General features: G+C 51.3%; 1 protein-coding gene across 5 annotated transcripts in view; it reads left to right on the forward strand.

The window, feature by feature from the left end:
* Positions 1-24,076, forward strand: part of TNIK (TRAF2 and NCK interacting kinase) — a 156,934-nt gene that overhangs the window by 56,686 nt on the left and 76,172 nt on the right. For all 5 annotated transcript variants that reach the window (XM_067001986.1, XM_067001987.1, XM_013174723.3 and 2 more), the window contains exon 3: positions 23,526-23,582. In XM_067001986.1, the coding sequence (XP_066858087.1) occupies positions 23,526-23,582 (57 nt within the window). The remainder of the gene's footprint in view (positions 1-23,525; positions 23,583-24,076) is intronic.

The following is a 24,076-nucleotide window of genomic DNA, read 5'->3' on the forward strand; positions in this document are numbered from 1 at the left end:
ATGCTGACATTAGCTGGTTTAAAGCCTATTTTTAACCTCTGCAGCATTGAAGACTTTACTGTGTATTTTCAGTCTGAGTGTGTTTGTTTCAAACTTTGCAAATTTGAAGTAACCTAACCTGGAAAGGGTGAGGCTGGGCAGGGGTAAGACGAATAACTGGATCGAAAGAGGAAGGAAGGAGGAAAAATGAAGCAAATTAAATGCAAAGTATGCCCATAAATTATTTCCACTTCACTGTGGATTTTTTTTCTTTTTATGGGCCTGCAAAATCCTCTCTAACTGGATGCTAAAAAATCTCAAAACACAGAGCACTGAGAGCCTGGTAAGATAAATATTGTGTTTAACGTAGCTTCAGAGAATGCCCTGGATACTGCACACAGCAAGAGGACCATTTTTCTGCTTAAATAGCTATAGTTTCAGCAAAGTTCACCCCGTGACCCCTCTGGGGGTTATCCTGATGAGCCAGCATCTGCAATAGGAATGATGGAAACAAGGTAGTATGTGCCGTGCTGATTCAGCTCTTATATGTAAAGTGTGTGTCTGTATATCGAAGGGTGTCTACAGATAGCCATATAGAGGAGCTCCACGTTTGCTTCTCTAAAGGCTGGGGTTTGGGTTTTCTGCAGAGGGAAGAACTGCCCCGAAATCCCAGCGTGTATCGAAGACGGTGCAGCGGGATGGTGCGCAGCGTGTCAGCCTGCCCTTTAGGGCCCTTTCTTGCAGGAGAACACAGGAGGTGGTATTTCTGGCAGGATTTATTTTTTTCCAAATGTATTTTTTTTTTAAAAGTTTCTTGGCACAGGGCTCTAATTCTTCACTTGCCTGCTGGTTCCTTGCGTTGTACTACTGTTCCTGGCCCTTTCCTTATGCAAGTTTTTGACATCCAAAATATGGATTTCTAATCCTAAAATTACAACCTGCCCTTTCATAGCACTAAATCAGTTAGTTAATCTCCAAATAGTTCCCCTGCTCCTTGTTAGTCACTTTGCGCTATTAAACTCTCGGCCAAACCTTTATCCAGGCATTAAGGCGTGAATATTAAATATGCCGGCTGCTTTGCTAAGCCAGCTCTGATCCTGGAAACCCCAAATGTGGAAGGAGCAGCATTTTTATGAGCCAGCTGCTCTTGTCTTGTCCCTCACCTCTAACATCTGATGGTAGAGGCTTGGGTTGGCGACGTTTGTGGACTTAGGAGGGTGAAGTAGAGCAGAGGTTGCTGGATTTGGGTCTCTGACCACGTCCTGAGCCACCCCCCAAAAAGTGCACTTTTACACGTGGCGATCCTGACTCTCCTCATACGTGGGTGAAAATGAGACATGGTTGCTGTAAATCTGACCTGAGAGCAGAATTGGGGTCAGAAAGTTCTTCCCTTGAGGCTGGCCAAGGGCTGATTCATCATTTTTAGCCGTAGTTGCATCAGAACCAGGCTCCCCCCCAACAAACTCAGCTCCTGAGCCATCCCACGAGCTGTTTCTAGAAGCTCTCGAGTTGCAGTTATTTGGTCCCTGCCTTTTTTTGGAAGAGCAAACCGGGACCGTGCTATTGAGATTACTTATATTTTTCTCCCCCAGCACTTAGGAGGCAAGTGGGCATTTCTACAAGCACCAGCACTAACACACCTGGTTTTCTTTTTATTTATGTCCCTTGTTTGATTGAGTACTCCCCTAATAAATTAAGATTCTATCACGTCTGTTTATACCTAGACTCTCTCCCTCGGATTACTTTCCTGGCAGCACCCAGGCTGCGGTAACTGACTGGAGGCGCTGGCCAGCGGGGTTAAAAACTGGGAGCTAAACTGGAGAATGGCCGAGCCCGGCTTCATTCGCCACCCGGCTGCCTGTCGCTGCGGAGCTGGTGGGACGTAATTCTCTGTGATGCCTTTGAAGCCAGCTAACGGCATGAAAAGCCACAAGCAGACTAGTGGCACTGCTAAATTTTTTCTGCCTGAAACACTGGATTTATTTTCCCTGCTTTACAAGAGCTTTCAGTACGAGTGTGTCTGATGGCAGACTGGGCGGGCTCTGTCCCGTAACAGGGCTGAGAAAACAAGTTAGTAGGTCGACAGGTGTAATGAGAGCTTCTTCAGTATGTTAGCAAAATGCCAAATCCTGAAGAGATTGTAAGTCTTGCTAGAAACCAATCTTCAGCCTGAAACGCTGGGTCAGGCTCGGGGGTTTAGCAAAGCCAGGAAAATCGAGGCCTTGTGTGGCTGGTACCATGCGAGTGTCGCAGTCCAGCTAAGAGACCACTGCAATGCTCAGTCTATAAAAAAAATAAAATAAAAAAGTGAACCAGAACACAAGGGTTCGAACACCTTAGGACTGCAGTAACAAGTGAGTTCCCTGAAAGAATGGGAATCTACATTTGCGTATATGGTGAGAGGAGGGAGTTGTTTAACACTGGTGTGCCAGCAAGGCCAGGCCCCGCACAAGTTATTGCATACACAGATGTTCTCAGCCCACCTTTTGGCCCTTTCTTAGCAGCGTACCTATTCTCTCACAGGACAGGATGATTTGCAGCCTTGGAGTTGCCGTCTGTCCCTTTGCCGTTCACTACATCAGACGTGCTGTTGCCTTTCTGAATCGTCCCATGTTTCTGTGCATGCTTTTAGCTGGTTTTTGCTATTCTAATTTTCATTTCCTTCGTGCCCAGGTGCCACAACAGGAGAAGCAGGGTCGGGGAAAGGAGGAATTTGCTCTGTGAGGGTTTCGTGCTCTGGCCAGGGGCAGCCTCGCAGAGTTCCCCGTGCCCGTCCTTGGGGCACGTCCATCTCATCCGTGGGACCCCGCAGCCCAGCCCACGGTGCCGGCTGGGAGCTGCAGGGGAGAGGAAACGGGAAAAGCTGAGCGCAAGAAGGGGAGGAAGATGGAAAGAATGAAAATAAACAGGAGAGGGGAAACTAGGAGAAAAAAATGGGGACGGAGCAGGAAGGCAGCAAGGAATGGGAGGAAGCAGGGGCTCGCGGGGCTTCGAGAGCCGAAGAAAAGCAGCTGTCAGTGCAACGCTGCAGGAAGCCCGAACTTGTATTTTTAGGGACTTTATATAAATAATGGGTCTGGGGGAGGAGGGAGAGAAATGACTGCTCTTCCTACCGTCTGCTCCGCGAGTCTTTGTTTCGCTTCTGTTTTTCTTCCTCCCAGCCTCACGACGTGCTGAGCGGGGAAGAGGCGCTCGCAGCCCCAGCCCCGTCGTGCCAGCCGCATGTCTCGGGGTGCCAGCTGGGTGTCCCGGGGTGCCACCCGGGTGTCTTGGGGTGCCACCTGTCCCAGGGAGCCCCCCTGGGCTGCTGGCGGTGGAGGAGGGCCCGGCCTGTCTCCTGGAGAACTGCTTTGTTCACTCATTTGTTCAACAGCGGTTCTCCAAATCAGCAGGCTGGTGACGCGGGGCCAGGTTTGCTTTCTGCAGGAAGGTTGTCCTGTAGGTTTCTGAGTAAATGTTTGCACTTTAAGAGGCACTCATCTCTCAGCACAGAACAGGAGTGTAACCGCTGGTTAACTTGGTTTGCATGGACTTGTTCAGGAAAACGTGGTGCTTCCCTTGTTAGAAAGGACGATGGCTGCGTTTTTGACCTATTCATTAAGCTTTCGGAGGGAGAAATGGTTTCACGTTTCCTCGAAGTGGTTTCGGGCTGTCCAAGAGTTTCAGGGGAGACAAAGATCTGCTTTTCTGTTGTCATATCAGGTGTTTTTCATTTCTGCTTCCTGACGTCGTTTGTAGCAGAACTGGGACACGTTTACGTTAAAGCACAGCACTGCGCTTTGCCGATGTTTTGTCGAGGCAGGTTTTAGAAGCACTTACAGAAGGCTCTTCCCCTGTCCCCTATCTGTATGTGACACAGGACTGCGAGGATGGCTCCCATTTATCATCAACGTAAGCCTTTTCGGGAGGGATGGGTCCATCATTTCAGAACAGCTAAGTAACATAGGAGGCTGCTACAAATGGCACATCCCAAGCACAGGTAAGGAGCTTTCCGCAGTCTGTAAACGCTGCTGCAAGCTCTTACTCCCAACACCTCTCTTCCACGACCACAAAAGCCACCTCCCCATCAGCCTTTCCTGCAGGAGGCAGCCTGGCTTGGCCGTCATTCAGGTGAGCTCAGCAGCAGGGGCTGATCTCTCCAGGCAGCTCTGCGTCGGCACGGAGACGCTTTGTTCCCCCTCTGTTGCCATTTGTTTTCAGGGATTTGTTTGCTGCATCCCGTGCCTTTCTGGTCTGTTCACGTTTGTGCTTTGGGATCCTGAAGGGACCAGGAAAGACACTGCAGCAGGAATTTTGGGGGCTGCGTGTAGGACAGATAGTAGCTCGAGTTATTGAAATCTCTGGTTCTTCTTGATCCAAAAGATACCGGGAGCTGCAGCCTTCAGGGAATACTTCAGCTCATCTCTGAATGCAGGAATTTGGGAATCTGGAGGAGGGAAACAAAATGTGAAAAGCTCAAAAAAGAGAAGAAGAAAAAAAAAAAAAAGAGACTTACAGCACCTGTACCTAATCCAATTCAGAGATTTGTGTTTCAGAAGTTTTGATGAGGGCTCGTTCTTTTGTCTGAAATTGCTCATGTGCCTCCTTTGTTCGACGTGGCGGCGCTCACAGCTTGTAGGCAGCGCTGATGGGCCGTTACTTCTGCACTCGCCTCCTGTGCAGTCACTTGTGCTCCCGACGCTGCCGGTGACCGCGCTCCTCGGTCACGCCGCGGCTGCGAGTATTAGCCACAACGATTCCCTTGGAATTAAGTAGCCGGGACGGGTTTGCGATGGCATTGTGGTGGGCCTGGCTGGAGGCACCCGGAGTTACGCCTGGGTCAGCACGCCTGCCTGTCCGGAAGGCAGGGGCAGGGGCTGCAGGGGAGGGCCAGAAGACGTCCGTCCCGCGTGCGCTTTCCCCCAGCTTAATGCTTTCTCTCCTCACTTTAGCGTTTCTCCTGTGAGAATTGGCTTGTGCGATTTTTAATCCCCAAAGAGCTGGGCAGGAGAGGGAGGAGGAGGGTTAGAGACCAGAGTGGTGTGTCCTGAGCCACGTGGTGAGGAGCCCTTACGCCTGTCCTGGGGGGGCTTTGAAAGCTGGTTCTCTTAGGAACAGTGTTGGTGGCACAGTGTCACAAACACTGCGGGTGAGAATACTGTTAGGATACCCACAGAGTGGCCCCAAGTTTGCTGCCGTGTTAATCTAGTCCTTTTGCCGTTGTCTCCATTTGACGGAGAAGTCTCTCTCCCGGTTTCTGCCTCTGTGAGGGCGATGATCTGAACGCAGACAAGTCGGGCGTTGGGAGGGAGCAAAAGCGACCTGCCAGATTTGTGTTGTACGTGCCCTCCGCTGGCTGACCTGGTTTTGTATGAGTGAGTGGACGGCAGGGGAGCTTCAGAGGTGCGTTGGTCCTCCGCACTGTACCCCAAACACCGATTCTCTCGTGCACGGTCTGATATTAAGAGGGCACTCGGGTCTGCCTGTGTTCGTGCACAGCTCGGCAGGACTTGTAACGTGGTAGGAATCCGTCTCTCTCTCTCCCCATTTGCCGGTGCTGTGCTTTGCATGTTAAAAATGTGTATTCCTGTTCATTATGAACCCATCTTTGTGACACAAAATAAGCGTCTTGTAGAGGAGCTGTTGAGTTCAAAGGGACCTGCGTGCTATTTTGTGATGCGAGGGGACAAACGCCTTTCACGAGGGCCAAGGTTGAACCAGTGGAGAACGGGAGGAGGAGAAGGACCCGATGTAGAGACGTGGCCAGAGGTTCAAGTTCACAGCCTCCCGCGAGCTGCGAGCATCCTCTGCTTCTCACGGAGCCGAGCAGAGGCAGCCGGGGCCTGTGGTTAGCCTGCTGTAGTCTCCCAGCTGCCTTTGCCAGCTCATGGAAATATCAGAAATGAAAATAAAGCCCCGGGTAATATTCCTGTGGCCAGCACGTGGTGCCGAGCCGCAGCTGGGGTGAAGAATAGCAGGCAGTGTGACAGGGCAGGTTCTGCTCTGGGGGCAGAGGGGCAGGTTGCATTTATGATGGCTTTTATGCAGAAAAACGTGCGTTAAGGCTCTTTATCATTTCTATAGGCATTTTTGGTGCAGCTCGCCCCCTGCGTCGTTGGCTTCCCCTGGAATAGATGAATAGTAACTGGATGTCTTGGTTACAGCTCGGGTTGCAAGGGGTGAGAGGAGCTGGCTGGGAGGAAAGGAGCTTTCCTTGATCTCTGCACGGCAATGCTGCCTTTGATCCCGTGGACAAGAGCCTGTCGTCTCCTGAGCCCTCTACATCTCTATCTGGGCTCGTCTCTGCGCCCCGTGCTGGGGAGCTTCTGAAACAGCTTTTGCCAGCAGAAACTTGTGTCCTGCAAGAAGGGGGGCAGGAGGTGGGGTGGGTTCGGAGCGGGGCTTGAAGAGTAACTCTTCTGTGGGTTTGGAGCCAAACTGCCTCGAGACCCGGGAGCACCAGAAGGTCAAGAGCTGCGAGCACCCGGCATGGCTGGAGGTGGGAGCGGGGCTGGGGCTGGGGAAGGGGCCTGGCAGTGACGGTTCCCCGCGGCTGTCCCTCCCCGGTCCCCGTCTCTGTGCCTTCAGCTCTGCTTTCCTAACCCCTTTTGCAGGCGGAGGCACTTGGAAGGTGGTTTCTTTGGAGACGCCGCGCATCATCCTTGTGACTGAGGCGGGGGGAGCCAAGTGGCTTCGGTTCACCTCGGCGCTGGCAGCCGGCGCTGGGACCGCGGGCCGTTCGCACGCAGGGTTTTCATGTGATCCTCGCCAGCTCCTGCGCGAAAATCCTCTCTCTCTGTAAGGCTTCTCTGAGAAAAACATCTGCAAAAACACAGTCTCTCTGCGTGCAGAGCCACCTGCTCGAGCCCCAGAGAGGGGCTCAGTCCCGTGCTCTTTGTAGGCTGCTCCGTTCCCTTTGGATGCTCCGCAGGAATTAGGATACGCCGCGGGGTCCTGCCACATGTCCTCAGAAATCACGGAAATACTGCGAGTGCCGCCCGTTTCCTCCTGACGTGTCCCTCCTGTAAGTGGTTTAAAACGGCACGAGGAGATTTGACCGCTCTCTGGTTTTAATCAGGCTGGGCTGTTTTGAGCAGGAGCGAGAGAAATGAAAATAGGAGCTGAAAGCAGCTTGGCAAAGCAGACAGCACAGCGTGGTCAGGCCTGGTCGCTTGCAGGGGCGTCCTGAGCCCAAATCCGGGGGGGTGGCCGGGGCCAGCCTCTGCTGCCGCCCTTCTCCGTGCCCACGGAGGGGGCGACCGGAGCTCAGAGGTCTGCTCCGGAGGAGAAGTGTCGCACGTGTCGTGGGCACACGGAGAGGGCCCCGGCAGAGTGACGAGACCGGTCCTTTGTGTGAACAGAAATAACGTCATCTTTTGCCCTTCGTATTTCTGCAAGCGTTCTGTGATCTCTGACAAACGTTGGCAGCCCCCCATGCGAAGTTAGTAAACAGTGCTCCGCCGGCGTATGTCTGTGAGGCCAGGTCCGAAGCCTGCAGAAGCGTGAGTCATCCCCTGCACAAGAGCAGTTTTTAATTACAATTTCCAGCGCACTTTTTAAGCAGTCTCGTGGAAATGCTGTGTAGGAGCATTTGAATCACAAACGTAAAGGAATTGTTTTCCTTCGTCGTAAGGCTGTTGGGAAAACCAGAGGCTGTGCTATGGAAGAAATTCCAGAATTTGTCCCGTGCCGTTGTTTGAGAGCGTGCATCGTAGCAGAGTGCTGCCGCATGAGGGGGAACTGCTTTTTATTCCCAGATGTGCTTGCACGCTGTCTCTTGGGCCAGGTTTGGGAAGCTTTTTGCAACCTTTGATTGCATCGTGCTCAGGGGGTGGCTGCAGCGCGGCGTTCCCCTGTCACCGTGGGACGAAACGTGGCCACGGGAAGTCCCAAGGTTGAGCCTAGTTGGAGGGGAGCCGGGAATAGGGAGGTTCAGGTTGGAAATGAGGAGCCATTTCTTCTCAGGAAGGGCAGCCAGGCGTTGGGACGGGTTGCCCAGGGAGGTGGGGGAGTCACCGGCCCTGGGGGTGTTCAAGGCGAGGTTGGACGTGGTGCTTGGGGAACACGGTTCAGTGGGTGATGGTGGTGGGAGGGGGGTGGTTGGAGCAGGGGGTCTTGGGGGGCTTTTCCAACCTTAATGGTTCTGGGATTTTAGTGCCCAGCTGCTTGGCATGGGCTCAACGCCCCCTGGAGCACCTCAGGGCATGTTTCCCCTCGTTCCGTGGAGTTTATGGCCCTGTGGTGTGTTAAAATACACCTTATCTTCAGGCTGTAATACGAAGGGCATTTATACAGCCTGTCAAGCGCGCCAGAACTCCCCCCGGCTGCGGCTGTTGGGAGGAGCGGCCAGACTGGCAGCGGTTTATGTCTGTGGAAGCACGCGGGGAGGTCTCTCCCCACTCCTGCCGTGGGTTGGCTTTTAGGGAGCGCTGTGGCCCGCTTGGTTACGGATGCCCCAGGCCCGGCACCAAGCGGCAAAACAAACCGCGGTCTTGTCCTGCAGCCAGCTCTCACTGCTGGGAAAGGCCCTGAATTTTTAATCCGAGTCTGCCTCTAACATACTGGCTGCTCTTAGTGCTCAGCCGGCATCGATCCTGCTGGAGAAGGGTTAAAAGCTTGCAGCGGCTGCTGGCGGGGCGGCGTGTGGTCCTGGGTGTGTGGGCAGGGGCCGGGACCTGGAGGAGCTTATACAGCGTTATTTTATCGCTCTCTTTGCCTCAGCACAGCTGAACCGGCCGGCCGGTGCTTCGGTTCGGTGCCGCGCGTGGACTTGGCTCCTTCCTGATCCTCCCACAGCACGGCGTGATCTGCGCACGGTTTGGATGAGCTGTGGGTGAGGGTCCACGCAAGTGCGTTCAGATTTCCACCCAGATCTTTCTCCAGCCCAGTAACGGGCCGTCACCGCCTGCCGGTGCTCGGGAGCTGCAGGAGCTGTCTCTCTGCCTTGGTTCGCTTTGCGAGTAACAGCGAGAAAAATCCCTGGCCTGCAGGTGGTTCTTTTCAACGGCGCGGTACTGGTTGTGTCCATCGGTGTTATTTCTTTGTAAATAGGATGCTTAATAGCTGGAGAGCCCTCCTGCTTTGATAGCCAAATGTGGGCAGAGGCTGCAATGCCTGAAGTCCCTTAACTACCAAATAACAAAGTGCTGTGCCAGTGCTGGCCGCTCAGCACCAAAGGCCTTAGGGGCACTCGGGTCTTTCTGGCTTCCTCCCACTCCTTCCTGAGCTGTTTTATCCCCGTACAATCCCCAGAATGGGCTTAACCCTCCAGTGCTAATCCCAGGTCCTCCTGCTCTCCTTGCTATCAAACCTCCGCTGGAGGTGGGTGCGTGTGCCCGGGGGTCTCTTTGCTTTGCGGGGTCCTCTGTTGGCAGCTCCTTTCCTAGCGAACCCCTCGCACGCCGCTCTCTCCCTGTTGCAGAGCTGCTTTTGCTGCTTTTTGCAGAGAAACGGGGACCGCTGAGCAGCGGCTGTGCAGGGAGGAGTTCGTTTCGTGGGTCTGTCTGGGAAGGCAGGAAAAGGCCGTGGTCTGTCTGTAATATTTTGTAAGAGAAGAGCTTTGCCTAGCTGGTGCAAAGGTAGGAAATTCCTGCTGGAGAGGGAAAAGTGAGGCTTGGAAAGAGAAGCTGGAAAAGCAGCACAGTTTAATCTGCTGATCAGCTCTGTTGATCCTAACCTGCAGGCTGGCTCAGAAGGTAAGCCACAGCAGAGGCAGAAATCCCTTCGTTATCCCAAGCAAAGCAGTGAATGCATGTGTGACATACATGAAGGAAGTAAGGGGATGAAGGGTCTCAATGGCATTTCGTGGGCTCCCTTTTCCAGTAAGATGTTCTAAATTTTCCTCCCCAATCCCTGACTTGCTTGAAGCAGCCAGACGGCACAGAGCTCTCGCTGCAGCCCCGTGCAGAGGTGTTAGTATGGATATCACCTGCTGTTGCTTTAGCCGTGGCTGGGTCTCTTAAATCATGGCATAGGCACCGCAAAATGTTTATTGACTGCTGGCAGTAAGTGACCGGGAGCAGGCTAGGATGGACTGTAAGTTGTCACAGCTGCTCAGGGCAGACAAAAGCCCTGGAGGCAACTCTGGATAAAAGGGAGTGTGATGCCCATCTGCCTTTAAGTGTTTGAGGTCTAAAATTGATATTTGAGCTGACACGGAGAGAAATGTGCAACATGGGGTCTGCAGCATCTTGGGTTACAGAGTCCTTGGGATTAGGAGAGCACCTCGGCCCTTGACAGCAGTAGATGTGGGTTCCTTCTGTCATTCTTCCACATATTTTCGTAACACTGAGATCTAAAGTCACCCCAAGAGAGATACATGAAAGCTCCTCGCAGCTGGGGCATTTCATCCTAAGCCCTATGAAACCGAAGTACCTTTACCAACTCGCTCCTGTTATTTCTGCTGCTCACCTCTGGCACTGGGCACTCCCAGACAGGGACTTGGAGCCGTGCTTATGATTAATGAATGTACGAAGCCTTCGTGTACGAATCGGTTTAGAAGCCAGTCAGCCTTGCCACGTGGCCAGGAATCAAGGCGATGAGACCGTAGCTGATCCAAGTGCTACTGGGACTGGAGAGACTCAAATTTTTCTAGTCAATGGCTTGACTAGAGCTTCGTGTGAGGTAGCAGCTAGTGTCTCGGCTTCTGCCGTGCGCAATTAGCCTGTACCAACAATGGGACTGGACCTCATAAATTCACCCCCAATTTCTCCCGGCTTTGGGCTGTTAGTGTTGGTGCACAGGAGAACGTGATGGGTACGAGCTCAGGCACCTTTCAAAGCAAAAGGTGAGCTGTGCGGGCTGGGTGAGACGTGGAGCAGGAGGGGGTGAAATCGGTGAGAGCCTCGTTTAGCTGCCTTGCTGCCCTGCTGGGGCACGTGGCTATCAGACCCGGTGAGATCCAGGGTGGGACACAGGAGCTCATCCTGGGTCACCGTGCCTGCGGAGAAATGTAGGGCTATGGGGGCAGCACAGGCAGCTATGCTGTGCTACTGTGAGGTTTTAAAGGAAATACGAAGTAACAGAGGGGGTGGGAAAGCACGCTGGGCTGCTCAGGCAGCTTGGGTAATTCACGTGGACGTGGACACGGCCATTTTATGCCATCGGCAACTCAAACGTGAAGTGCAGTGGAAGCCCTTCATGGAAAACCATCCACCGCCATAGAGTTAAACTTCCTGGATTAAATGGTCAGGGGCAATCGTCAAGAATAGGTTTGGGCTTTCCTTCCGAGGCAGTTTTCCTTGCAGAGGGACAGCTAAAAGGTACGATCGGGGTTGTGTGAGGAGTTTCCCACTGGTGCCTGCACCGCTCTGTCACGGTGCCTGCATGGGGGCACCATGCCTCAGATGCTCCTGGTGCTCGGAGAGCCTGGGCCTCTCGCTGTGTGCAGGGTGCCCGGCTCTTTTCTGTATGGGTTTTCAGCATTCTGCCTCCCAGGCTGAGCCGTCAGCACCGGCCAGCTGTGAAATCACTCGTGGGTCACAGTCCAAAAAGACATCCTTTAGCAGAGCCGGAGCAGCGGCAGAATATTTTACAGTACTCTCCTCCAGCTACTTGCTGAGAGCTGTCATCCTTCCTTCTCTCATCTCTGTTGGATGCAGAGGAATTGGGAGCATGAGAATTAGTTATGTGCATGAAGGTCTGTCTGAACATAATTGCCACTGCCTGCAGTATCATTAACTTAAAAAAAAATAAATAAAAAATCGTAGGGATGTCAGTCAGCTTTCATAGCTGATACCTGAGCGTTACCTGGCTCCCCTGTGTCCCCTGCTACAGGCCCGTCTGTCCGTCCTCACGAGCGCTCAGGCTCGCAGGGGTGCTTCTCCCCGCCGTTGTTGTTGGTTGACAAACCACCTTGCACTTTACATGCCACCTCCAAAATTGGATCTTGCTACTATGAAACTAGAACCGGAGCCAAGCAGATGGCACTGAAGAGGTGTTTCAAGAAACCACATTTCCATCGGCATGTGTGGGGTTTTCTCTGCAAGGGCCATTTTTTTTTCCTCAGCCATGGTTTGCAAGAGCATTACTGATCTGGGGCCTGGACTAAAGAGCAGGTGAAACAAACGCAGTGCTGTTAAATGCTCGGTAAAGATAAATGGGAAATCAAAAGCCTGAAGAGACTAATGGGTACCTATGTGTGCCCGGAGTTTGGGAGGAATTGCAAGCCCTGGGAGGCAGCAGTGTGCTGTTGCAGGAATTAAGGCCTGTCTGCCCCGCAGCAGGGAGCCTGTTAGGAGCCATCAGTTTGGAAGGGACTGCTTTTTTTTTCTTCAAACGCAGAAGAAACAGCAGCAGGGTTGCTGAAGCACGTTTCGTGGCAGAAACCTTGCTGATGTCCCAGTGGATGCAGTGCTCCACCCGCCCCAAAAAAAACCCACACCTCATCCTTTTTAATCCACTTGTGTTTCCATCACGGGAAACAACAAAGATGAAGCTCCCGTTAGGATTTGCAATAAGCTGTGGCAGGTTTAATGTTTTTTTAAGAATATATGTGTGTGTTTACCTGAAGCTTTAAACTGCTTTCCGCATTAACATTCTGGACACTTGGGTGCTTTTGGGCCCTCCGGTGGCACCCAGGAGGTGGGAATAGCACGGGCTGTGCTGCCGGCACCCCGGGTAACTAACGAGCAGCCTGTTAATTATAGGAAAGGGCATAGAAAGCTGCCGGCTGCCCAGGGATATCCATCCCTGCTTGCTACAGCCCGGGCATGTCGTGGTGCCCCGCTACTTGTCAGGCCGTGAGGCCTTCGGAGGAGGCCGTGTCCTTCCCGGGCTGCCCTCCAGAGCTCGGGATCCTGAGGGGATCCAGGTGGTCCCGGCACACGCCGGAGCCCTGTGGGAAGCCCTCTTCCCTCCATGGTTCAGCGTTTCCCAGCTGGAAGGAGCAATCCGGTGCTGCTATCGGAGACGCGGCCTGCGCGCAAGGGTGCCTTGCGGGTCTCTTAAATGGAGATTTAATTTTAGTTATGAATACCGCAGCGCTGAATAGGCAGTGATATGAAACAGAAGCACAGTGGGGGTGTTAAAGGGTGGTAATAACATGGCTGTCATGAACTAATATTGCTGGGAACAGGCTGTACTGCCTTCTTCTAGCCGCAAAAATGTGTGCTCCCAGCATGGGGAGAGGCGCAGGAGCGGGGGGCGAGGGGCGGGCAGGCTGTGTGGCGCGGGGAGGTGAAGGCCTGGGGAGGCTGCGAGGGCTCCAGCGATAGCCGAATCCATCCCTGCCCTCCTCCGTTCCCCGGATGCTCCTTGGGCTCGCTGGAAAACCTCCTGCTGCCTCCTGTGAGGGGCCAGCTCTGTGGCTGCTTTCTTTTCACTCTTTTTTCTGTATTGCTCTTTGTTAGGAACATCTCTCCTTACTCCGTCGGCTAGGTTGCCTCAGTTTTCCATAGGCTACTCCTGAAACCTGATTTCTGTGTATTTGCTTCTTTGTTGCTGAACAAAGCAACATCTCTGCTCTCTCAAAGCAATCATCTCTGCTCCTGTCTGCTCCACGCTGTTACTCTCAGGCACCTCATCTTCCAGCCCAGACCTGCTCTTGTGGAGGCTTTGCTGTCCTTTAGGTGAGTGGGGTTTGTTCCTGGGCCCTGGCAAAGCCCTGCAAGATGCAGGAACGTCCTGCAGTCTGGTCTGCTGCAAGGTTTCCTTTGACCACGAAGTGCAGCTTTTCAAACCCTGCAGCTTCAAGCACTTGTGGACAAAATTTCTGCGGGGCGTCCCTTGTGTGGGTGGTGAAGCAGGTACACAGCCCCTTACTGCTTGCCAGTTTGCAGCGCCACAAAGGAGTGAGAGCGCTCTGAGCAGCTGCTTTCCCAGGGTGGGTATTAAAAGGGGTGAAACCACGTCTAGAAGAGCCATCTACAGAAACTTGCCATTCTGAAAGAATTCGGGATCTCTGAGCTGATGTAGGACCTGCTATGGTCATGGCTCTATCCGTGGAGGAGGGAAATGTCTCAGTTCTTCCTGAGCCAGAGGAAGGGCTGGTGTGTCCAGTCTCCTTTGCTTGAACCAGGAGAGAAGGGATGGCACAAATGCAAACTTTGGGCTAAGGGATGTGTTTCGTTATCGTCTTGCTCACCTATGTGCTGGAGAGTGTTATTTTTAGAGGTGAATAATATGCTAATTTAACAATTTAGCTCGGTAATCTAATAATCCTGCCTTCTTTACTTAACGTCAGCCCTATTGTGGAACTGCTGTAATGGAATTGCAGCTCTCCCAGCTGCACGGCCCCGATCAGAGCTTGAATTGATACAGCGGATTAGAAATACTTCAGTCCAAAGGTCGGCTTTGTTCGGTCAACACAGAGCATTGGCTTGGCCTTGTGCAATTAAAGATGTCTGGGCCAGGAGAGGATTTATGCCTCTCCAAGGGAAAACTCTGGTTGTTCGATCCAATCTGAAGTATTAATAAAAATGCCCAGCGTAAGGGAACAAAAAAAATAATCCACGATGTTTTTGTTTCTCTTTGATTTTTTTTGAACGTTTTCCAGGATTTTACTACTTAAAAGGTTGGAAAAGATGACAAATGTGAGGGAGGATCGGATATGAGTAAAACTTGTGCTTGTCCTGCTCAGTGAAAGTCTTCTGCTCTCTGAAAGCACCCCGTGGGGATGGCAGCAGCTTGGCTGGAGGGAAGGATTCATGCTCAAGCGAGCCACCAGCTTGCTGCAGGAGGTGCCTGGGCAATGGAGGAAGAGCTCTGAAAAGCCCCTTTGCCAGAAAATAATATGTAGAGTGATTACAAGCACTTTTTCATCTTTTTCATGCTTTTCCCATATTGTTGTCAAAATGTTTGAGATTTGTTACTTCTAGTCTGCAGCTCGGATTCATGAAAGCAATTTCAAGAGGTCGAATTTCCCCCACGTTCAAAGGAATTGCGTTGAATTAGTTGTGACCTTTAATGCCTTGGGTCGACAGGGTTGCTCTGAAAGCTGTTTGCGAAACTGAGCGATAATGGAGAGGTGGAAATCCATGAAATCGAAGGGAAATGCAGTGTCATTGTGGCTGCCTGTGTCATGGTCACGCTGTTTCTCTCAAAAAGGGCAGCACGAGCTCCCACTGAAAATGGCAGAAGTTTTCCTGGGGTGTTTTGTCACAAGGTAGTGAAACCAAACCGCATTCTGGCATGGGTGCAAGAGCTGCTCCCAAATCCACAGGGTGGTTGTGAGCCCACCCTGGCCTGAAATTCCCCTGCAAGTAGCTGAGGTTAAAGTACAAGCAAGAGCAATAGGGTTTGGCCTGTGATTGCTCTGATTAATTAAACAGATATTTTACTTCTGTTAAAATAAACACTTCCCATCCTATTAGATGACTCATTTCTCTTACGCTGACCTGATATTTAGAGTATCTGATGTTTTAATTACTTTCTCAAAGACGTGGATTTATTTCAGATAAGTTTTAAGAGATGTGTAAGCCAAGTGCAAAGCTGAGTACATAGTTTTTAAAAACAGCTTCTTTTAGAGAGTGATGAATTTTCATACTGGGAAAAGCCCGTTTTTCCATACATAAATATTTTAACCCCTTTAAACTATATGGAGTTTTTTGTTGTTGGTGTTGGTTTTTTCTGTGCACCCTCAAGATCCTTTTCAATGGGAAACTGAGAAGTATATAAGCGTGCCTCTACTTTGTAAAAACCAAGTGCGAGTCACGCTGGGTGCTATAAAATGGTCTAATTTAATGCAGGATGACAGTTCGGATGCACATCCAGCGCTTTGTAATTTCATTGTGAAGCATACTCTAGTGTTTGTCAACACGGGTGTATTTTAGCGGTGCTGACGCTTAAGTGAATTTACTGAATATAAACCCACAGTGCTATAAAACAGAAGCGATGATTCTTTCAGATATCATCCCATAAACGGCGAGCCCGCTCTCTAAATTTCCCCTTTATACTTAGCTGGGGAGCTCTGCAAGTTCCCTGTAAAACTGCTGCCTTGCTCCCTGCCTCCCTGCCCAGGGTCAGGCGGCGCTGGGGCGCCGCACGGTGTGATGCGCCCGGCCCCGCGGGATCTGCGTGAGCTGCCAGAGGAATCTCTGTTGGAAGGCAAGGTTCTCCCCGCTTCCTCGCAATTGCCGTGCAACTGGAGCAGAAGAGAGGCCGTGGTGGGCCTGGCACGCGCCGTCTGCCTCGCTTATCTTTGGGCATCCAGAGGAGGCGAAACCGAGGTTTCAGTCCCGAGGGCAGCGTACGTGTGCGTGCTGCGATTGCCAGCCGGAGGCCTGAGAAGTAGCAACAGGTCATAAAATTGTTGGGTAGCAGCCTCCTAGTCCTTCCCAGGCTTGTCACTAAGGTACACGTGCTTCCTGTGATAGCACTTCTCCCCGAAAAAAATGGCATGCAATTTTGGGTGTGTTGGTGCTAAAGGACCTTCATGCTAAAAGTCTTGGACTGAATCCCGAAATTGCCTTGAACTATGGGAAAACTAAAAAATTGGTAGGAGTGGGAGCAGAGACCCGTGTAAAGTTCTGGCCCATCACAGGAATGCTCCTCTGCAGAAGGGCTTGAATGCAGGAACGGAGCCTGGAAAGCTGCGAGTGCCCTCCTGCTGTACCAGCAAACCCCTTCGCAGTGTGCCTGCGGAAACAGGGCTAACGAAGGGTTGTCACAGGTGGTAAACGGCGTGGGAGCGTAGGAAAGTTAACTGGTGGTCTCTCACCTGGCAAAAACTCAGGTGTCCCACACCATCACAGTTGTAGGAGTGTCATTTTGCTGAGACTCTGTACGAAACAGAGTGTTCCTGGGTTGTCCTTCCTCAGCTGCAAGGGGTGACTCCGTGGTCCGTTCCCAGCAAGGCTGTCAACATCAGAATTTCCGAAGCGCCCTGTAAGAGCACCCTAATCCCACTTATTTTCATGTTTCCATGTAACGGGACTAATGGCATTGTAAAATGGCTGGATAGGAAGTGTTTGTCTTCAGAGCATTAAACCTGCAGCACGGTTACTCCATTAAATGCCTGCTGCGGGGATTATGCATGCGTGGGGGGTTTGGAGGCGGGGGGGGGGAAGCAGCCAGGGAGGACATCTCGAGCAGGAGGAAGCAGGAACTTCGCCTTTCACGAGAGAACGACAATTCTCTTTGTGTCCCACCGGTTTCAGCAGGTGGAGGTTCGTATATTTTGTTGGACAAATAGGAGCAGACAGTAGAAGTTACGTAAATAGAGTGGGATAAATCTCTGGGTACGGAACTGCAGGTGAAATTCATGCTTGTGCGAGCAAACTGCAAAAATCATCCTCTTTCTGCCCTTAAAGTTATGGACTTGAATTTTGGGCCAGGGTAGGCAGTTACTGCGTGCAAAGGCTGTTATTTAGGCCAGGGAGCTAACCCGCTGAGTCCGCCTTGGCAGCTTTGGTGCCTCCTTTTTTACCTTTGGAAAACTGGGCTGGCTCGGGAGGCTCCCTCCTGCCGCGCGTGCGAGACCGCTGTTGGACACTATCGCATCGAGGCAGCCTGGGGAGCGCCTCTGCCATGTTGTGCAGGCATCCCGAATGCTTGAGGACAAAAGGCACCACCCCCTGTGTCACAGCAAGTGGTCTTCCTCTGTTGGGTTGAGGCTGAGCCCCGCCTGGAGCCCCAGCACTCGAAGTGGCCTCTGCTGTTCGCCCGCACCCAGGTAGACCTCTCCCGTGGGCTTGGAGCAACCCCTGCCTGATTTAGTGCTCTCAAGTGAATATTGCTAGTTAGTAAATAGAAGCCTGAGTGCATCAGAGGGGTGTTTAAAGGCATTTAGCAATGTTCTCGTAACATGCTGGTCCATTACGTTTTATGGAGTGTGAGGGCCACAACCTTTGATGAAGTACTTCTGGTGCCTGCTTCGTTCACAGAAATTAGTCTTAATACTTGACACTATCAAGTTAGTGATAGTTGATATAACATTTTGAAAGCAATTAGGAGCACGAATTTATGCTCAGATGAATTTTAATTAAAAACCATTGCAGCTTTGAAGTTCACACTTGAATAATCTTGAGGATGAAATGTGGGTTTATACCCAAGTGAACCTTGACAGCAAATCCAGAGAGGTGAAAAACGCTTTAGTAGCTCATATTTCCTCTTATTTGTTTTACAGCATCCCAGTCATCCCAGTGTAACACAGTGCTGAATTTCTGGGGAAAGGAGCAGGGAGGTGTTGGAGAACAACTGGGCGCTGTACTGCAGGTGGCACCAGCAGCTGTCCTTCAAACCTTGGGGTGCCAGCGGTGCTTACTGTAAGCTGTCAACATGGGGCAGTGGAACTGCCTCCTGGAAATCTATCCTCCTTCCTCCTCTTGAACTTCTGGGTGCTCAGTTGCTGCCCTGTGTGAGAGGAGTTGGAGGTTGGTAAGCCTGCGCTGATGTCCAGAGGAGAAGACACGCAGGAGCTTGAGCCATGCGGCAGGACGCGGCTGGCGGTGCCACGGCTCAGATGCTGGGCTTTAGGAGGGTGACGGTCCTCTTGCATCTCGTTCTGCTGCGTATGAGCAGCTTGGGGCAGCTCACCTGGCACCAGCAAGTGGCTGCTGGGAATTGTCACAAGCCACCCCACCGTGTCCCCAGCCTCAGGTTTGGGCACAGACAGCCGTGGGGCCGGCCGGGTGCTGCCTGTTCCATCAGCGTGCTCCCTGCTGCTGCCAGCTCCTTCGCTCTCCTGCCAGAGGAAATCCCAACCTCAGCTTTGTATCTCACTGAGAAACTTGCATTTTCAGCCCCAGAAAAGCTAGTTCCTTCTTCTTCTTTTTTATTTTTTTGAAAGGTAGAAAGGAAAAGGCGTTTTTGTACCAGCTCCAACATCTATCCGCTCCGGATGACCCTCCAGAGGCGTGATGAGCCACTGTAGACACTCGTATGCAGAATTAAAAAGCTTCAACCAAGCGGGGGTGGGAGGGTCATCTGGAAGCGTTTGAGTATAAAGCCTACGATAAATAATATTCCAGGAGATAATGCTGCGGAAAAATCCAGAACAATGCAGGAAGACAAAGGAGGCAAGAAGCAACGCGTTACAGATTGCTGAGGAGCAGATCACCTCCCGTCCGCGCGCAGACGGCTGACGGAGGGCCGCTAGCGTACGTGATGGAGGAGGCAGGAGGTGGGGAGGGCGCGGGGAGGACAGGCGGCTGCAGCAATTGCCGAACCCCTCTCCCTGGGCTTCATTTCCTCCTGTCACCCCAAAATGTCGGAGGTGGTGTGGTCCGAGTGCTCGGAGTGATGGGTGGGTTTGGGTACCCCTGCTGAGGAGGATGCTGGTTGTCCTAAAGGCTGTGCCTCTGGGCAGCTGCGCGCTCTCCTGTGTCCCCAGGGGGAGCTCCCAAGCACGGAGGCGCCAAAATCACGGACAAATTTTCAAAATTGAAAGAGTTTCTCTTCAACGCCAGCATCTGCAGGCTTAGCTGTTTTAACCCCTGTCCTTGCTTTTGCGGGAGCAGAGCCAACCTCAGGAGCACATGGGTGTCGTGCAGTTGGGCTCACTTGGGTGGTTTTTAAGGGGGTTCTCTGCTCCGGCATTGCTTTAAACGAAAACGTCAGTAAGTTTTGATCAGTGGCTGGAGAGGTAAAAACCACATTATTACAGAAGCTTTCTGGCGCCTTTCTTGGTCAACCTTGCTATCCCAGTCCCCGTTCGCAGCTTCATTACAGCAGTGCAGAGTTCACGCTGGCCAATTTAGAACTTGCCACACGTTAATTATGAATTTCAACCTGCCTTTGGCTTCGGGAGCAATGGCACGCGTTGCTGACGAGCAGCCCGGCAGCTCCGCTCAGCTGCCTGCTCCAGCCCGGTTACTTTGGAAACAAAGCGCGGCAGCAGCAAGCCCCAATCCTGCCGGGGTAGGGGTGCTGGGGCTCGTGTTGCTTCCTTTTGGGCACGTGTGCCTGCTTCTGCATGGCCAACGCGCTGGATGTGGTTGGTGATTAATGCTGTCAAAAGGGCTTGTTGCTGGCATGAAATCTTTTAATACGTACAGTTCTCATGCTAATTTTATTCCCCTATTGTATCTATCGCTTTCATTTTCAGCGTCTCTCTCTAGCCTGTCTATGCTGTTTGCATCCGAATTATAAAACCAGAGAATGCCTACAGTTGTATGAAAATGAACCGTTTTTCTAAATTCAGTGAAACCATCCTATGTAGTAAGAAAGTGTCAATGCCGAACACCATATATTTCAAATTGAAGGCAAAGATTAATCGGTAATGAAGGGACAAGCGCTCACGCTGTGCAGAATGCGGCAGGGGAAGGTGGAAGAGGAGCTCAGGCCTGGCCCCGCAGTCTGTTCTTCTCCTGCGGGGTCATCGCGGAGTCACCGTCAGCATGCGCAGCTGCAACGAGAAACGCCCTGCAGAGATGGAGCTAAACAACCCATCCCTGCAGACAAACTACATGAAAAAGCAAATCTTTGTTACCAGTTCCCAGGCTAAATGCGTTCCACTTTGCCTGAGTTTTGCATGACTAAGTGTCCCTCATGGTTTACATTAACATAAATTTCAAAGTGTTTTATTTTGTTTTAGTAAATGTTTGCACAATATTAAGTTCTTACCTTCATCTGTAAACATTTGGGAGGTGTATGGGGCGTTGGTAGAGGGACGGGGCTGGGAGTTGGGGCATCCCCGTGTCTATTCTGAGCGCTGCCGTTGACTGGCTGGGTGACCCCGTGTGCTCGAGCCTCGCAGTTTCACAGCTTCAGCATTTACCAATCTGTGAAATAAAAAGGATGGCACCTGCTCTACTTGCAGGGCTGCTTGCAAAACTGAGCTTATTAATGTTTATAAAAGCCTGTGTAGGATCTCCGGGAGAAGGATGGTGTGGGCACCCGCGGCGGTGGGATTTCTGCTGGGGTACCCTGGCAGGGAGGAGCATCTGCACCCAAAACACCCGCACTGCCCAAGGGGGTGCCGTAAGGTCAGCCCCTGCTGGGTCTTCAGCAAGGGCCTAGGTGGCCTGGGCAGCTTTTTCAGTGACTTCTCTGCTGCTCTCTTCCATGTTATTTTTATTTACCTTCACTTTCAGTTCTTTTTTAAGATTTAAACTCACCCTGCAAAGTCACTAGCAGACGCTGGTTCGTCTTGAATTTGGGTTTAGCAGGCAGTGTCAGCCCTATAGCTACAACCTTGCTGCTATCCCGCTGCGAAAGGAAAGAGATGCTGTGCTGTCAGTCATGAAGACATCGCAGACAGGAGGGAGTTGCAGTCAGTGTCACCCCCCGGGTGTGTGCTGGAGCCACGTGGTGGCCTGCACCAGGGAGCCTCCACCTGGAAGGAGAAAACCCAGTGGAGAACCAGTGCTTGCAGTTGCAGCCCCAGTGCTGTGCTGCGGCTCCCAGTGCAACAGGTCCTGCTGCCGGCAGCCCGCTTTTCGCTGCACCGCAGATTGTGAAGAGCACAAGCAGGGTTAACTGGGAACATAAAAGAATACAGGCAGCTTGAACAAAGCCTGGTTTTGTGCAAAGATATGAGGTAGCCCTGAGTTTAAAATATATAACAAAGAAATCCTTGGACTGTTGAACCTTATACAGATTTTTCCCTTTGTTTGGCTCATGCAGAAGCCATTAAGACCCTGTAGCACCCATTTGAATTCAACCCTGGATTTCAGAACCGTTGACCTTAACGCTGTCTCATGAATTGCTGCATAGGGATACTGTATGATCACATGCTGTGCTTAAAGAGGTTCTGTGAGATGCATCATGGCAACACTAATATCTCTTTCTTCTGGCTGCACAGATAGGCAGAATGAAGTGTCGGTATGTCAAATGAGGCCAGGTGTGACTAGCGAATACATGACTTGAAATGCCATGAGTTGCTTCACCTTCTCCTTCCTCCATTTTATTGAGGAGTCGATGTTCTGTGATTGTGTTCCCCTATCCCCTGCTGCTGCTCCGTTGGCTTTAATTAAAGATTCAGTAAGTGTGGGCGCTTCCTGGCTGAGCAAACAAGGACGGATTTAGGGAGGATTTGTTTTTGCAGATCACGCTGTCTAAATAGGTGTTGTCTCTCCTTCCCATGGCTGTGTCAAAGGGATGCTTCAGCCGTGGCCCTGGGTGAGGAGGCTCAAGGAGGCGTGCTCAGGCCTGGATACGCTGCTGGGCTGATTTTATTTTATGTTGCACATTTTAAAATAAAGCTCTTCTCCTGTTGTTAGGACATGCGGTTGCTCAGGCCATATAAATTGCGTTATTAAATGAGTAAGGAGCCCTGCTGGGTGAATTGACTTCTTGGCGAAGGCATAAATCTGGAGCAAGTGACGCTGTGCTGCTCCCCAAAATGGTTCTGCAGCTGCGCCTGGGCCTGCGCTGAGCGGGCCGGGTCCCCGTGTGAGGGGCAGCCTGGCCGGAGGGGCCTGCCGTTAGGGTTGCCATTTAGGAAAAGCTCATTTTTTTCTCAGATGTTTCTGCCATTGGACAGCTCCGTGGCTTGTCCTCTCCCCGTGGTGTCCTTCGTGCATTAATTATAACTGTCGTGGGGCAGGAGTTGCTGTCCCTTGCATCCTCTGTGCAGTGTCTCACATGGCGAGGCCTTGGGGCACCCCTGTGGTGAGGAGTGGCTGGGAACACAAGGTCGCTTCACTCTGCCACCTCACTTCCAGTCATTTTTCCACGAGGATTAATGTAGTTGAACAGTTTCTTCCATGCTTTGCCAATTTTTCAGTTGTTTAAAAAAAGCAAGACTTTGTGTCCCCACACGAGGCTTCTGCTCCGTGCTGGATCTCCAGCATCTCCTGTAGATGGGCCCTGCATGCTTGGGGTCACTGCAGTGGCAAAGGAGCAAATCTGAACCTAAAGACTTCTGTGCACTGAGGCATTTACAAAAATAAATATTAATGGACAACGTATATAATGATTTGACGTCCTCTCTTGGTGTGAAGTGGTGACTTGCCTGGAGCCTTGCCTGGTGTTGGGGTTGGTCAGGCACCATGGTGGTGCCTGCAGTTGGTTCCTCCATGGTTGGTGGCGCCCATGGCCACGTCTGCCTTCCAAAGGCCTCCACACACAGGGTGTTCTTCAGCACCAAGCTGCTGTCTCTACAGTTAACTATACTGTCGGTGAAAGAAAATTCAGGAGGATTTTCCCAAGACTTATTGTTTCTGTTTGGAGGTTTTCAAGGATTTGTCCTGTGGGTGCACGCAGCCGTCAGGCTCAGGGTGGAAGTCCCTCGTGCCTCCAGCTGGGTGGTGGCTGTTGTGTGTCCCCAGGTCTGTGAGAGCTGGGGCTCAGCCAAGGACACGAGGGGACTGCAGTCAGCGTCGTAGAAGTACTTCAGTGTATTCCTGTAATCACAACTCCACTAGGCCATTTACAGCCGAGTCACGGGCTGTGCTCAGGAGAGGCCTGGAGCTCGTTTGCATGGCTGAGCATTGAAGGATATTTCCAGCAGTTGTTTGCCAGGAAAATACAACAAGCAATGAAGGCCCTTTACTAATTAATTGTAATGGCAGGAGGAATGGGTGGGAATTGCTTTCCCATCATGGCTGCTGTGAAGATGCTCTTGAAAAGGCAAAAAAAAGTGTGAAAGCTGCCAGAGCCAAGAGATTGTTTAAGGATATTGTTTGCTGTGAATGAAACATTGCCAGGCAAGCAAAATAAACAAACTTTTCTCTTTTCTTTTGCAGGGTCGTCATGTTAAAACAGGACAGCTTGCTGCTATTAAGGTTATGGACGTCACCGGGGTAATGTATCTTCCTCCTCCTGCATCGTTAAATTGCCAGATAAGAGGGGAAAGGGGACTGCATGTGATAACATGGGGGGTTGTGGAAGGCTTGTATTCCTGGGAAGCAAATACACTTTGAGATGATTTGGGATGTGCCATTAAGAGTTTGTGTTTTTAATAAATGTGGGAGAGGAAAACAAATCTGGAAGAGTTTTGAGATTAAGTATTTTTGTGCTGGAACAATGAAGCATCCTGTTCCAGCAGTGGCTCTTTTGAATGGATTAATAAAATCTAAAGAAAATTGTAGCCGCACGATTCTGGATTCATAAAATGTGTTGTTTTTTTTGAAATCCAAGTTTTTCACCAAAAACCTTCAATTCGCCAAAACTATGTGCAGGTATTATTTTGAATAACTTTATTATGCAAGTTAAAGTACTTCTTTTGTATCCTATTGATACAGAGAAAAAAATGCAGCAGCCTGGTTTCAGAAAAGTATCTCGTTTGCAATTTACA

Source organism: Anser cygnoides, chromosome 9, assembly GCF_040182565.1.
Source record: "Anser cygnoides isolate HZ-2024a breed goose chromosome 9, Taihu_goose_T2T_genome, whole genome shotgun sequence".
Lineage (NCBI taxonomy): Eukaryota > Metazoa > Chordata > Aves > Anseriformes > Anatidae > Anser > Anser cygnoides.